Source organism: Chelon labrosus (genome assembly GCF_963514085.1).
Source record: "Chelon labrosus genome assembly, chromosome: 17".
Taxonomy (NCBI): Eukaryota; Metazoa; Chordata; class Actinopteri; order Mugiliformes; family Mugilidae; genus Chelon; species Chelon labrosus.
In genome coordinates, this window is record NC_140350.1 from 13220327 (window position 1) to 13235107 (window position 14781).

Here is a 14781-nt window from a genome sequence, read left to right on the forward strand (position 1 = left end):
CTCCACCCACATGCAGATTAAGGTGAAACTTTGGGAGGAGACAGAAAGAGGAAAGATGAACGATAATGTCGTTGCATGGAAACATGCAAAAGCAGATCACATGTCATTTTAAACCTTCAACATAGGTAGGTGGGGGAGGACAAACAGGTTATGGGCTTGTGGAGTTAATGGGAGGACTTGAAAAGCAGGACCTGATGACAATGGGTTGTTTTTTTCAATGACTCCTCCCCTGCCGGCTTATGTACCTGTTCTTCTGAATCCTCACTCATTCAGCAACCTCAACGGCCTAACAGACAACTAACGTCCACCAAAGAAGGCGGCAAACAGTCCTCAGGCCTACACCACTGCAAGAGAGGAACAAACAGAGAGAACACTTAAGCTACGATTGGAAAGCGGACGAGGTTTTAATTGAAGCAAATAACAAATCCACTATCCAAAATGGTGTCTGCTGGGTTTCAAATACTGGGCACAGCTCTGGGCATTCTGGGCTGGATTGGTGCCATCATCGTGTGTGCCATCCCCATGTGGAGGGTCACTGCTTTTATTGGCAGCAACATCGTTACCGCGCAGACATCCTGGGAAGGTATTTGGATGAGCTGCGTGGTTCAGAGCACAGGCCAGATGCAGTGTAAGGTGTACGACTCCATGCTGGCCCTCAGCTCTGACCTTCAGGCTGCTCGGGCCCTGACCGTCATCTCCATTGTGGTGGGCGTCCTGGCTATCCTGCTCGCTGTCGCTGGGGGCAAATGCACCAACTGCGTGGAGGACCAGACGTCAAAAATCAAGGTTGGCATCACATCTGGGGTGGTGTTCATCATAGCTGGGATCCTCTGCCTCATCCCTGTCTGCTGGACAGCTCACACCGTCATCCGAGACTTTTACAACCCACTTCTGGTCAGTGCCCAGAAGAGAGAGCTGGGTGCTGCGCTTTACATCGGGTGGGGTGCCGCTGCTTTGATGCTGATCGGAGGGGGAATGCTCTGCTGCCGCTGCCCACCTAAAGACGACGACAACTACACCGCGAGGTACAAGGCTGCCAGATCCGACGCCTCGGCACCTACGTCTGGAAAAGACTACGTCTGAAATACTTCTAGAGATCACTAAGTGTCTGGGACAGATGTCACTGTTGCTACTGGGTTGTGAATGTTGATATTTCAGGATGTTACTTGATGAATTTGATATTCCTCATGTGAGTTTTTATGAAAGGTTAACCAAAAGGAACCACCCAAAAGAAAAATGTACTTGTGTATGTTACTTGTATATGTATGGTTGTTGAATATGTTATCATTATTAGTATGTGTTATCTAAATAGCTTTTTCTATAACCAGTTTTATTCTTTAAAATGTTCACACTGGATTATTTTTTATGAACCGTGTGTATGCCCTACATTGTGTTGCGTTGTAAATAAATATTTTTATCGTTCACAAATTTGAGATCACCTGCTTTTTTGTCCGACACGATTCTTTCAACAGCCTTAAAATGAGAGAAATATTTGTTTTTTTAAAATGATTTAACTTTTTTGCTCAATGCTTGGATCCCTTAAAAAATACCTTCAGAGCATTTGAGAAGCATCTATTGTCTAACTTTCTGGTTGATCAGGTTTAGGTGTGGCAGAAAAAAAAAAAAAGAGGCAAGATGGCTGGAGAGCTGCCTTTGTTCAAAGTGTGACTGTACAGGGAAAAAGAATTTGGACTTTGAATAGACTTAGAAAACCAAGAGAGTAAATATTGAAACGCCAAGAAACATTAATGTCCATTTTCTATGAGGGTTTTCTGTAAAAACAAAAAACAAAAAGCTGCTCAGGTGGCTTTGTCTCTGTCTTGTAAAGTAGGTTTTTTTAGGAGACTTTACTCCGTTGTCTTCTGTATGTTACATTTTCCTCAATTCAACACACAAAACCAAACTTAATGTAAATGTTAGAGGAGGTTTTTTTTAATAAAAATACCTGAACACATTGAAAAAGACTTGTGAAGTGTTGAGTTTGTGTTTGCTCAAGGCTTGACTTGACCCCTCTCTCTATGTGTGTGTGTGTGCATGTGTAAATGTGTTTGTGTGTGTGTGTGTGCTGGGATCAGGAGCCATTGTTTCCACTCTTGTGGCCTTGCTTAAGGTAACAAAGCTTGTATGCGTGGGAACAATGAACACAGGGAGAACAAGGTTTGTGGATATCAGGTCTCAGTTTTCCCCCTTTGTCTGGTGGGGTCGAAACTCCACCCTGAAAGCTGGAACTATAACAGGAGGCAGCTACCTTCACACGGTGGGACCTCAGAGCTTTAGAGCACAGCAAACTTATTTTCAAGCAGCTCAGTAGAATATAAAACTTTAACCAGTAAAGCTTAAAATAAGTTTCTAAAGCTTCTAATAGTTTTTAAGACTTGAGCGTTTCTGTGAGAGAGACCTTTAGTTTTTTCTTGTTTCCTGTCCAGACGTCGAGTCCTGACTGAAGTGGTGTAACCATGGCTTCTCAAGGCCTCCAGATCATGGGTGTGCTGCTGGCTTTCATTGGCTGGCTGGGCACCATCATCACCTGCGCCATGCCCATGTGGAGAGTCACGGCGTTCGTCGGGGCAAACATCGTCACCGCCCAGGTGATCTGGGAAGGCTTGTGGATGAACTGCGTGGTCCAGAGCACCGGGCAGATGCAGTGCAAGGTCTACGACTCCATGTTGGCTCTGCCTCAGGACCTGCAGGCCGCCAGGGCCATGGTGATCATCTCTGTGATCGTTGGGGTGTTTGGCGTTCTCATGTCTGTGGTCGGAGGAAAGTGCACCAACTGCATGGAAGATGAAGTGGCCAAGGCCAAAGCGTGCATTGTGTCTGGAGTGGTCTTCATAATAGCTGGCCTGTTGGTCATGATTCCAGTGTCGTGGTCAGCTCATACAGTCATTAGAGATTTTTACAACCCCCTGGTGACTGCGGCTCAAAGGAGGGAGCTCGGCGCTGCTCTCTACATTGGCTGGGGCTCCACCGGGCTGCTGCTGATGGGAGGAGGCCTGCTTTGCAATAACTGCCCCCCAAAAGAAGACCGACCGTACGTAACTGCTAAGTTCTCCCCTGCAAGAACCGTGTATTCAAATGTGGACTATGTGTGAGTGTCTGGGCTTTAGTAGTTTTTATTTTTTATAATTAAAAGAAAATGTTGCAAAAGCTGAAGAAAGTAAGAGAAAAGAAAACTAAATTAAATGTTACTGCTTTACTGTTGGATTAACAAGTCTTTCCATTAGCTTTTTAATTGTTTATGCCTTTTAAGGAATATTGTAGAGCACCGAACAAAGGGTTTTTGGTAGTATATATTTTTCAGATGTAACGCTTTGCTATCATTTTTTTTATTTTTTTCACAAGTGAATATTTTTCCTGCTGTGAATATAAGGTCGATACAGAAATTGTGACAACTCGACTGAATGCGCCTGAATCCACTGTTTTACCCCACACAATGATCACCGCCAGACTTTGAGTTGTGTTTCAAATGTCACAAATAAAGCTTCTTTGTTCATACTGCTGCTTCTTCCTTTCTCGGGTTCACTCTGCACTTGGCACAAACCGAAACCCTGCTTCTCTCTAACCACTCATGATCACACACTCAGGAATTCATGGGAGAACACTACTGGGAATTTACTGTATCTGGTTGAGATGTTTGCCATGCCGTAATCAGCTCCTCTTGTATCAGTGCGGTGATTTACAGTTTCTGTCTTGGGTAAAATGGATGTCACTGTCAGAGACAATAGTGCACTGTGTATACTTGGCTTCATGTTGCTAGGGAACAGTTTTAAATATTTAAGGAATGGATATTTACACTTTGCCCAGTTCGAGCACATCTGCCAAGTCCTGACAGGACAATATATCTTAAAACCCTCTTTAATGGTTTTCTTTTTGTTTACCGATTGTTGGTTGAAACCGGTTTCACAAGAAAAACTGTTCACCCCTGTAATCTTTGTCCATGCTGCTATTATCGTTTTTGGCCTCTCATCTGATCAGGCTGTTCAGGTCTTTTATTTAGGTTAACGAATCCATGCCAAAATGAAAAAATCTTTCATTACAGGGTCTGCACTAAACTTTAACTTACTTGTGGGTAAAAATGAATGTGCCTAATGTCAAATATAATTGTGTAGAATGGCCAACGTCAGTGCCAGTGTTATATACACAATTAAATGCAAGAAAAAATCTTAGTTTTTAAGCAATACTTTCCTGTCACATGTAGCATGGAATTATAGTTTTCAAGTATCATTAATCATTAATCACGGCAAGTTAAAAAAACAGAACAAAAAAAACATGACATTGTTGACCAAAACTAGTGTTTATTGGATGAAATGAAATTAAAAATTAAAACTGCCTCTCAAACTACAAATGCATTAGTCATGCTTACATTGCAAAAAGAAAGAAAAGGTAACAAAAACCTCTAGAGTTGGTATTGGCCACAGTGTGTTAGACAAAAGAAAGTTAGCCACAGTGCAAATCACAACTTGATAAGCAACAGGTTTGTACTGTATGCAAAGTCCTGTTCTGTTTTACATTTAGTGCAGCAGCTCAGACAAACTCCTTCCCGGGAGTTGTGGATTTAGGAGGGGTGTACTTTGCTCCGTTATAACGTTCTCCTCTTGATGAGCACTGGCAACAGAGGAGAGCACCGCCAATCAGTAACAGTCCTGCTGCTCCCCAGCCTACGTATAAACATGCACCCAGCTCTCTCCTCTGAGCATCGGGAACCATGGGGTTGTAGAAGTCCTTGATGATAGTATTAGCCGGCAGAGACACGGTCACAAGACACAGAGCCCCACTCAGGATGAAGAAAACACCTGCAGAGATGGCCACTCTGGCTTTTGCTGCTTTGTCCCCAACACACGTGGTGCATTTCCCTCCAACTACCGAGAGCAGCAGGCCAAACAGGGAGAAGAGGATGCCGATGACAACCATGGCCCGAGCTGCCTGGAGGTCCGGAGGCAGGGCCAGAAGCGAGTCATAGACCTTGCACTGCATCTGGCCAGTGCTCTGCACCACGCAGCTCATCCACAGTCCTTCCCAGATAGTCTGTGCCACCACGATGTTGTTCCCAATGAACGCAGTCACCTTCCACATGGGCAGCATGCAGATCAGTATGTTTCCAATCCATCCAAGCACCGCCAGCCCGACACCCAGAATCTGCAGCCCTAAAGATGCCATTGCTGTTAGCTGGTGTTCCGTCTTCTTTCCTCACTGTGTCTCAGTCCTTCGCGAAATGGCAACTGAAAGTTCCCCCAGTGTGAGGAAGTTTTATATGACCTACAAATGCCCCCATACTCCCCCTCCTCTGTGTGGGCTTTGGCGCCATTGCTCGGATATAAACATCCATCACGCTGCCTTTGAGGTGCTTCTTTTTCTCACAAAGAGGCCCCTCTGGTGCGCCAGCAGAACTCAGGGGAAGAAAAGAAGCTTTAACTGTGTGGTTCAGCCAAAGGGGTTAAAAAGTCAAAGATGAAAATCCTTAAAGTTGTGAAATGAAAAAGCATGAACTTCAAAGTCTTTTGCAAAAATGTAACAACAGAAAGTTAATAAAACCTTTTTAATGTGGTAGAGCAGTGATTTCCAATTGGGACAGACTTTTCCACGAATGTGTGGAATGACTGTAGGGAAGCTTAGTCAATATGATAAGGCAGAAATAATATTAAATAGTGTTTAAAATCTGTCACAATAAAAAGACACATTTCACGTCTTTTCCTTTATTAGTTTTCCCTCTGTGAAAACCAATAAAGGAAAGGGCAAAACAAATTCCTGCAATTCATTCATGAAGACAAAAGTCTGCAATAAAGACAGCAGCTCAGTGAGGTTGTTCTAAGTGACAGTTCATTTGTTAGGCCTGCAGGGGTAAAAACGTTTGTGGTATAAAACCTAATTAAATACTTTTTCTCTGCTGTAGAATTAATTTGACTAAAACTTTTATGTGCAATTCTTAAAGTTTGAATTTTATGTGATAAAATGATCTACTACTTGCTCTTTGTGGAATATGTTTAATGAAATGATCCACATTTTTACTCCTATGTCTGTTCTTATACATTTTCTTATATATTTTTATACATTTTCAACATGGACTGTTGGAACAAGGAACAAGCAAACCCAAGGCCGGCTGAGGCTCCCTGGATGATTAGCCCAGGTGTCAAGTAGTCAAAGAAAAGTCATGTGCTCGCTACTAACTTAATGAGCACAGGTGTTTTCAGTTTGAACGATTTAGCTCGACCAATTAGAAATCACAGCCCACCATTTTGAAATAAAAGCAGCAGCTGAGGGCCAACTTTCACACGTGTCATTGCTGGTGCTGATTCTTCACACGGCTTCTCGTCCACGTAAGAAAACAACAGAAAATGGCATCTACAGGTCTCCAGATTTTGGGCATCTTTTTGGCAATCATCGGCTTTTTGGGGGACATCCTCATCTGCGCCCTGCCGATGTGGAAGGTGTCCGCTTTCATTGGGAACAACATTGTCACGGCGCAGATCTTCTGGGACGGCCTGTGGATGAATTGCGTGAAGCAGAGCACCGGACAGATGCAGTGCAAGGTCTACGACTCCATGCTGGCTCTGCCCCGAGACCTGCAGGCAGCCCGGGCCCTGGTTGTCATCTCCATCTTGGTTGCCTTCATGGGAGTCCTGCTCGCGATTGCAGGTGGAAAATGCACCAACTGCATTGACGACGAGGTCGCCAAGAGCAGGGTAGCGATTGCTGCGGGGGTGTTCTTCATCGTTGGAGGTATCCTGTGCCTCATCCCTGTGTCCTGGTCTGCCAACACGGTCATCAGGAACTTCTACAACCCCATTATGAACGACGCTCAGAGGAGGGAGCTTGGCGCATCGCTGTTCATCGGCTGGGGGTCGGCAGGACTCCTGTTGATTGGAGGTGCACTTCTCTGCTGTCAGTGTCCTCAGCGTAAGGATAGCAGATACTCTGTGAAATATTCTGCCCCACGGTCAGCAGCGAGCGGAGGTGCTTATGTTTAAAACCTGCAAGTAGTCTGAAACTGAACTCGTTTTTAATCTGTCAGCTGTGTATATATAAAGTATTTTACTGATTATTTTAATAAAACTTTTGAACACTGCAATATCTGGATTTTTCTGTGACCCAAGTTATTGGATTGGTCTTAATGGGCTAAACTGAGTGCCCTGTAGGGTTTTCGCCTTGAGCATGCAACCTCCAGTGGTAACCGACTTAAGTATAATCGGATTTGGACCTTAAAAGATTTAATTTCTTTAAAAAAAAAAAAAAAAAATCTCATGAATTTAAACATGGAGTTTTAAAATTTTAGGCTGTGAGAAATGTCTGAGCTTGCATGCACAACACTTTGTTCCTAGACTTTAAGAAGCAAAGCACTGCGATTTTGCAACAGTTTGGAAACATGATGGCACCTATTGGATTTTTATGAACATTAATACTGCTCAAATAAAATGTGGGTGTCATCTGCTTTACACTTCTAAAACAAAACACCTTGTATAGCCTGTTTTTATCATGTCTATAAAAATGGTTTTATCAGTGGGTGATTACAAACTCATAAAACTAAACCTGTTTACAGACACTTCAAGGCCAAAACATAAAATGCCATGTCAATTTTTAATGGATTTAATATAAAGTCCAAACTGAATACATATGGAGTCCTGCCTTTGCTGGACATGGCCAAAATTTGTGCTTCAGTCTGTTTTAACGTTTCAGTTTAAAACCTTTTGTTTTGATCACAAAGCAGTTTCTCATGCATGATCACTTCTGTTGGTAGCTTTCTCCTCCTCCTCATTCAGAGCGAACAGGAATCAGGACAAGCAGGAAACCTGATCCACAAACTAGCAAGTCCCCTCCCTGTTTCTCTTCACATACCTGCAGTCGAAAACCCTTGAACAAAACACAACCAGCAGTGCTAAAGCTTATAGTAAAGAGGATTTTAAGTTCAGCTGAAGGTTGATTTTTGTTGCAGTCTTTTTTTTTTTTGGCTTTGGGGGGACTTCTTTTTTTGACAACATGCAGACTCAGATCGTTGGTTTGTGTTTGGCAATCATCGGATTTCTTGGCACCATTCTTATCTGCGGGCTGCCTATGTGGAAGGTGACGGCCTTTGTCGGGGCAAACATCATCACCTCGCAGGTGTTTTGGGAAGGTTTATGGATGAACTGTGTGATCCAGAGCACGGGTCAGTCACAGTGTAAGGCCTATGACTCAGTCCTGGCTTTACCACAAGGACTGCAGGGCTCCAGGGCTCTGATCTGCGTCTCCATTGCTGTCAGCGTGGTAGCCATCGGGCTCACTGTGGTGGGGGCCCACTGCACCAACTTCTACCGTCACGACTCCCTGACGAAAGCTAATGTTGGCCTGGCTGGAGGTGTGGTGTTTATTGTCGCGGGGCTCCTGTGCCTTATTCCTGTCAGTTGGTCGGCTCACAACATCATCACAGGATTTTACAACCCCGTGGCCACAGCGGAGAGGAGGGGAGAGCTCGGAGCTTCCATATATGTGGGCTGGGCATCTGGAGTTCTGCTCGTCATCGGAGGCGGGATGGTGTGTAGCATCTACAGATGCTGAGGAGAAAATAATAGAAAATGTACAATGACGTATATGAATTTGCTTCTTTCATTTATTTCATCTTTTATTGCACTATGAGTTTCACATCTGTAAAACATGTAGCATATTGAAGTGTACATTAAACTGCACAGGCTTGCAGTGTTTATGTTTTCAAGTGAAAAGAAATGAAGTCCGATTGAGCTGATAGTTGTGTAATATAATAGAGTATGTTTAAATGAAGGGAACTGTCCTAGTTTTGTGAAACATTTTAGTGTGTATAGCACAAATTGTGAAATTACTTAATCTCTTAATACAGTATTGTCTTTAACTGCCTGTGTAGTGATGAATTTTATATCCGCAATGTCAGTGACAGCTTTCAAGAAATTGAAAGAAGAAAGCATGTCAGCTAGCTAAATACAGACTATTTTTGTTATTAAAAAATGAAAGGTAAATGTTACTGAAAGAACTCATGTCTTATCTCACTGTTAGACCTTTTCACCTTCTTTCTATGGTCATTGTCCTTTATGTTGTTTGGATATGTTTGCAAAGATGTCCAGCTGTTCTGTCGAGGACAAAAAAAAAAAGATTATATTTTTGTAGAGTAAGCAAACTAATAAATTCTCTTAGTTTGTTCTGAACACGAATCCTTTCTCTTCATTATTTTTAAAGCAAATATATAGAACATGTTATAAATATAGTGCAAGTTTCAGAGGAAACACATGTTACTTTTAAAGACTCTACATCACTTCCACTATTCCCATGCATGTAAGAGTCTGAAAAACATGATTTTGTTTTAGCTCAGAGGTGTTTGAACACCCTCCAGAGCATATATTTACATACAGCTCGCAAGCTGCTTCTCTGTTGACCACACATGCACTTTTTTGTTTATCTTTGTGTCATCTGACTTCTTCTTAACATAAAGGCTCAGAAGAACAGCTTATCCTCCACTCAAGCTGAAGACAAGAGACAAGCAATTTTGTTTTGTTTTTTTTTGCTCTGGCAAACTGGCAAAATTCTTGATAGTTTGGGCTCGTTGCTTGTAGCTCTGGTTTTAGTTCTCCGCACAGAGCTGTGTGTTGCAAATGGGAGGGCAGGGCAGGGCAATATGTGGACTGTCACTGTGTCTATTGGGTGTTTTAGGAGTGTGTTTGGCATGTGGACTGCCAATGTGGCGTGAGACATCATTTGTGGGAGCAAATATTGTAACAGCACAAACGGTAAGTCACTTCAGATATTTGTTTTATGTTTTTCAAGCCTCTGTCTCGTATCTTCTGAACAAAAAAACACCTTAAAGAGTTTCTGAAACTGCATTAAAATGAGAATTAAAGAATCGGCAAAACATGCAGGGTCAGTACACACTGTCATGTAATTTATTTTAGTAATCATGGATTACATTAAGTAGCAAATTCTAAAAGACTTGGAAATCTAGACTCTGAGCCAGGAGCAGCTTCTCGCTGCAAAATAATAAATTTAGTGTATGTGGTTCACCTTTCGTTTGCATCTTCTCCAACTCACTCCTTCTGTCTCGCTGTTAGGTGTGGGATGGTCTGTGGATACACTGTGTCGTCCAAGCAACGGGTCAGATGCAGTGCAAGAAACACACAACGTCCACCACTATGACGGCTGACATCCAGGCAGGACGCGCCCTCACGCTGATCTCCATCGTCGTCGGCCTCCTGGGCTTCATTGTCACCGTCCTCGTGGGTGGAGTAGTCAACTGTAGCGGACATCCACCAGACCCATATGAACCTCCATCGGCTTCTTCCTCCAAAAAGAAGGTGAAGTACCCATACTGTGCCCACTTGTTGTTGAAGGCCTGCGGCGAGGTACTGGAATGACAATATGAACTGTAAGAGGCAATTTTGCCCCAAATACTTCACTGCACCCTTACCTGGCAAAATCAGATGGATCCAGTTGGGTATACATTGAGATTGTCAAACAAGTAGGAATACTGTCGTACAAAATAATTAAAGTGTCAAGATATGGACACATGATACATCTGCAAAATAATCAAATTTAACCTAAATCTGAGGTTAAAATGCAGAAAAAGCATAGAGCCATTACTCTTTCAGGTTAGACTGTGGTTTATCACCTAATTACCTGCTACACAGTGGACACAAGATGCTAGGCATTCAGTTTATTCTCACAGTGAAATCAAAGCAGAGACAGAGAGATAACGTTTTATGTATTTCACTTCTTTTGAGAGCTCTACATAAGACTTTCCAGCTGATTCATGACAATGCCTCCTTTGTATTATAGCAAGATCAAATAGCATTGCATTTCTTTTCTGCAGCATTTATCCTGAGGTGGTGCAGCATACTCGCAGTACTCGGTGTCTACAAGCAAAGACTATGTTTTTCTGACACGTTTGTTTGAGGAACGTGGACAATCAAGGATGTGGTGTAATGATGGTCTGTTCATGTAATGTGTTCATGTGTCCTTTATCTAATCTACAGGCTACAGCAGCTTTCACCACGATGATGGTCTTAGTCTTTTTTGACTTTTTCTGATTTACTTCATGTAAACAAACAGACTAATGCTTTTTTTCTGTTTTCTAGGGTTCTCTGCTGGGTGGAGCTCTATGTGTTCTGGCTGGTATCCTGTGCCTGATTTCAGTCAGCTGGTCAGCAGCACTAACCATCTCAGTCTTCAATAACGCTTTGGCGCCTGATGCCCTCAAGAGGGAAGTCGGCTCCTCCATCTACATAGGCTGGGCCTCCTCTGTGCTGCTTCTGCTCGGCGGTGCCCTTATCTGCTTCGTTGGTGGGAAGAAGGAGGCATCCCAGCCTTCCTACAACTACATGCCATACAACTCCAGCACTTCCTTCAGGGACAGTTCATCTCGCATGGCAACTTTCATGTCTGATGATGCGAGATCAGACACACCTCAGATGTTTGATTATCCGAGAGGGACTATACGGCATGTAGCACAAGTGCACCACCATAACTCCCTGAGTAAACCTCAGAGGGTAGCCGTGCTCTACAATCAGCCTTAGCCAATCAGTCCACAATGGGTTCATTTATGTTCATTTACAATTCAGATGAATTTGCATTAGTTTAGATACCAATTAATGCCCATTTTGGCCATATCTTAGCAAACTTATGCAGAAAAACATTGTTCAAACCAACAAATTAGAGTAAAATGATGTACAGGGCCTGCAAATAAAATGTGTCTGAATGAGTATGAGTATGAGTGATGTGATCTGGACAATGTTAAGGGTAATGCATTTAAAGGCCCCCTTTCAGTTTAATCTGTTTAAAAAAAGGGTTAGGGATAGGGTTAGGGTTAGGGAGAAGCTGTTAGGGAAAACATTTTCACTGAGGAACATGCTGTATATATTTTTCATATTCACACATTGTAATTAAAAGAATAATACAGTTTTTGGTTAGTAAAAGTCAAGCTCTCAATCATATTAGTCATATCAAATACAGATTTTCATAGTTTCTGTATGTTACAATTGTGGAAAAAAAGTTACATAACTGTTCAACAAAGAAACTTCCTCAAAAAAGTGACCAGAACACTGACCAGCTCCAAAGGTTTTGTGCATTTGGGGCTGTGTTGAAACCACCAGAAACCAAGAGGGATTTTCCCTCACATGTGCACATTACAGACCCTGAAATCCTGCCCCATCCTGTGTTTGGTCACGAAGTTCTAGAAATGAAGTGATACTGAAACGGAGCACTGACATTTTTTCATCACTGGTCACTTAGTTAGTCCCCTTTTGTTTGAGACATATCACCCAAGCAAATATCTGATGTCTAACTGGTGAATGATTTCAAAGTTCTGTTTATTTTGCAGAAAACATCCTGTTCAAAACAAACAGTTTGTCTCTGTGGAGTATTTCTGTGATTTTGTCTCAAGCATCTCTGAAACTGTCCTTTCTACGGCCACTGTGAAGCAATCTGGTTCGACACTAGAAAACTCCTCCTTCGCCTTCTCCTTCAACGTCAGCAGTGAGTCAGGAAGTCACAGTCAACTCTGAGTGATAAAACCTCTCTCCCTTGTCTCTCACAGACAAATTTCAGTCGTCAAGACCTCACAGTTTTACCTCTTTGAAGAGATCGACAGAGCTACAGCATGGTGTCTGGTGGAAGACAGATTCTGGGTTTGGCCCTGGCCATCATGGGCTTTTTGGGGAGCATCGTCATCTGCGCTCTCCCCGCCTGGAAAATCTCAGTCTTCATTAGTGTCAACATCATCATTTCTCAGGTCATCTGGGAGGGTTTGTGGATGAACTGTGTGACCCAGAGTACAGGCCAGATGCAATGCAAAGTCTACGATCCTCTGCTGGCCTTACCTCAAGACCTGCAGGCTGCCAGAGCGCTCGTTGTCATCGCCATCATTGTTGGGTTCTTTGGGATCTTGCTGGGTGTGGCCGGGGGCAAGTGCACCAACTTTGTGGAGGAAGAAAGGCAGAAGAGCAAAGTGGCTATCGCCTCTGGAATTGTTTTCCTCATCGCAGGCCTCATGGTGCTCATACCCGTTTGCTGGTCCGCAAACACTATCATCCGTGATTTCTACAATCCACTCCTGATCAACGCCCAGAGGAGGCAGCTGGGAGCCGCACTCTACATCGGCTGGGGCGCCGCAGGGCTGCTGTTCCTGGGTGGAGGCCTCCTCTGCAGTTCCTGTCCACCCAGAGATGAAAATGACTATGACGTGAAGTACTCCAAGACTCGCTCTGCGGACAGCAGCAAGGCCTATGTTTGAATCTCTAGCAGCTTATTGGAAACAGATAAGATGTGATGAATGTTTTACCTCAAGTTCCATAAAGATGTGATTAAAATAGCTAAATGTGCAGTGTGAGCTTATACTCTGTGGTTTATTTTCATTCATACTAAAAGAATCATACATGTTGTAAAATGTGCAGTATTTTAGTTCTCTGATCGTGAATGTGCATTTTATTTTTGTATCTTCACGGCATTATGGACACTTTCTCACAGTTTTGTTTACGTTTTTCAAGCTATATATTCAGCTTGAAACTAACATTTTACTAACATTTTATATGTAAAATTGACCTGTGTTGCTCTCAAACTCGCTGAATATTGATGATTACGTGATCCATGTTAGCTGTTTGAATAGAACTGTATTCTGATCGTACTAATGTTTTTGTTTTTTTCCCCTGTATTTTTGAATGCCAATAAAATGAAGGTTATCTGTAAGACACATACATAGCATTGCATTTCTTTTCTGCAGCAGTTATCCTGAGGTGGTGCAGCATACTCGCAGTTCTCGGTGTCTTGGATACATACTACTGAGTCCACAAGCAAAGACTATGTTTTTCTAACACGTTTGTTTGAGGAGTGTGGACGATCAAAGATGTGGTGTAATGATGGACTGTTCATATAATGTCTTCATGTGTCCTTTATGAATCTACAGGCTACAGCAGCTTTCACCACGATGATGGTCTCAGTCATTTTTGACTTTTTCTGATTTATTTCATGTAAACAAAAAGACTAATGCTTTTTTTTTTGTTTGTTTTCTAGGGTTCTCTGCTGGGTGGAGCTCTATGTGTTCTGGCTGGTATCCTGTGCCTGATTTCAGTCAGCTGGTCAGCAGCACTAACCATTTCAGTCTTCAATAACGCTTTGGCGCCTGATGCCCTCAAGAGGGAAGTCCATCTACATAGGCTGGGCCTCCTCTGTGCTGCTTCTGCTCGGCGGTGCCCTTATCTGCTTCGTTTGTGGGAAGAAGGAGGCATCCCAGCCTTCCTACTACTACATGCCATACAACTCCAGCACTTCCTTCAGGGACAGTTCATCTCGCATGGCATCTTTCACGTCTGATGATGCGAGATCAGACACACCTCAGATGTTTGATTATCCGAGAGGGACTATACAGCATGTAGCACAAGTGCACCACCATAACTCCCTGAGTAAACCTCAGAGGGTAGCCGTGCTCTACAATCAGCCTTAGCCAATCAGTCCACAATGGGTTCATTTATGTTCATTTATTATTCAGATGGGTTTGCATTAGTTTAGATACCAACTGATGCCCGTTTTGGCAATATCTTAGCAAACTCATGTAGAAAAACATTGTTCAAACCAACAAATTAGTGTGAAATGATGTACAGGGCCTGCAAATAAAAGGTGTCTGAATGAGTATGAGTATGAGTGATGTGATCTGGACAATGTTTAGGGCACTGCATTTGAAGGCCCCCTTTCGGTTTAATTTGTTTAAAAAAGGGGTTAGGGTTAAGGAGAGGCTGTTAGGGAAAACATTTTCACTGAGGAACAAGCTGTATAATTTTTTCATATTCACACATTGTAATT

At 42.9% G+C, this 14781-nt stretch overlaps 6 protein-coding genes across 6 annotated transcripts; 5 read left to right on the forward strand and 1 right to left on the reverse strand.

The window, feature by feature from the left end:
* The first annotated feature begins 282 nt into the window (after nucleotides 1–282).
* Nucleotides 283–1918, forward strand: LOC311502672 (claudin-4-like). Its single transcript, XM_084565001.1, has one exon. The coding sequence runs from the start codon at nucleotides 439–441 to the stop codon at nucleotides 1081–1083; it is 645 nt and encodes a 214-aa protein (XP_084421127.1). The 5' UTR covers nucleotides 283–438; the 3' UTR covers nucleotides 1084–1918.
* Nucleotides 1919–2158: 240 nt separating this feature from the next.
* LOC311502673 (claudin-4-like) lies at nucleotides 2159–3154 on the forward strand. The gene has a single exon (XM_084565002.1). The coding sequence runs from the start codon at nucleotides 2457–2459 to the stop codon at nucleotides 3090–3092; it is 636 nt and encodes a 211-aa protein (XP_084421128.1). The 5' UTR covers nucleotides 2159–2456; the 3' UTR covers nucleotides 3093–3154.
* A 932-nt stretch (nucleotides 3155–4086) lies between these two features.
* Nucleotides 4087–5296, reverse strand: LOC311502674 (claudin-4-like). The gene has a single exon (XM_084565003.1). The coding sequence runs from the start codon at nucleotides 5155–5157 to the stop codon at nucleotides 4525–4527; it is 633 nt and encodes a 210-aa protein (XP_084421129.1). The 5' UTR covers nucleotides 5158–5296; the 3' UTR covers nucleotides 4087–4524.
* Nucleotides 5297–6292: 996 nt separating this feature from the next.
* Nucleotides 6293–7066, forward strand: LOC311502675 (claudin-like protein ZF-A89). The gene has a single exon (XM_084565004.1). The coding sequence runs from the start codon at nucleotides 6333–6335 to the stop codon at nucleotides 6963–6965; it is 633 nt and encodes a 210-aa protein (XP_084421130.1). The 5' UTR covers nucleotides 6293–6332; the 3' UTR covers nucleotides 6966–7066.
* Nucleotides 7067–7775: 709 nt separating this feature from the next.
* On the forward strand, nucleotides 7776–14175 carry LOC311502678 (claudin-4-like). Its single transcript, XM_084565007.1, has 2 exons — nucleotides 7776–8094; nucleotides 12719–14175. The coding sequence occupies exons 1-2, from the start codon at nucleotides 7972–7974 to the stop codon at nucleotides 13217–13219; spliced, it is 624 nt and encodes a 207-aa protein (XP_084421133.1). The 5' UTR covers nucleotides 7776–7971; the 3' UTR covers nucleotides 13220–14175.
* LOC311502666 (claudin-4-like) lies at nucleotides 9591–11689 on the forward strand (the record flags this gene model as incomplete). The annotated part of the gene is made up of 3 exons (XM_084564995.1): nucleotides 9591–9725; nucleotides 10044–10286; nucleotides 11067–11689. The coding sequence occupies 3 exons, from the start codon at nucleotides 9591–9593 to the stop codon at nucleotides 11502–11504; spliced, it is 816 nt and encodes a 271-aa protein (XP_084421121.1). The 3' UTR covers nucleotides 11505–11689.
* Nucleotides 14176–14781: the final 606 nt, after the last annotated feature.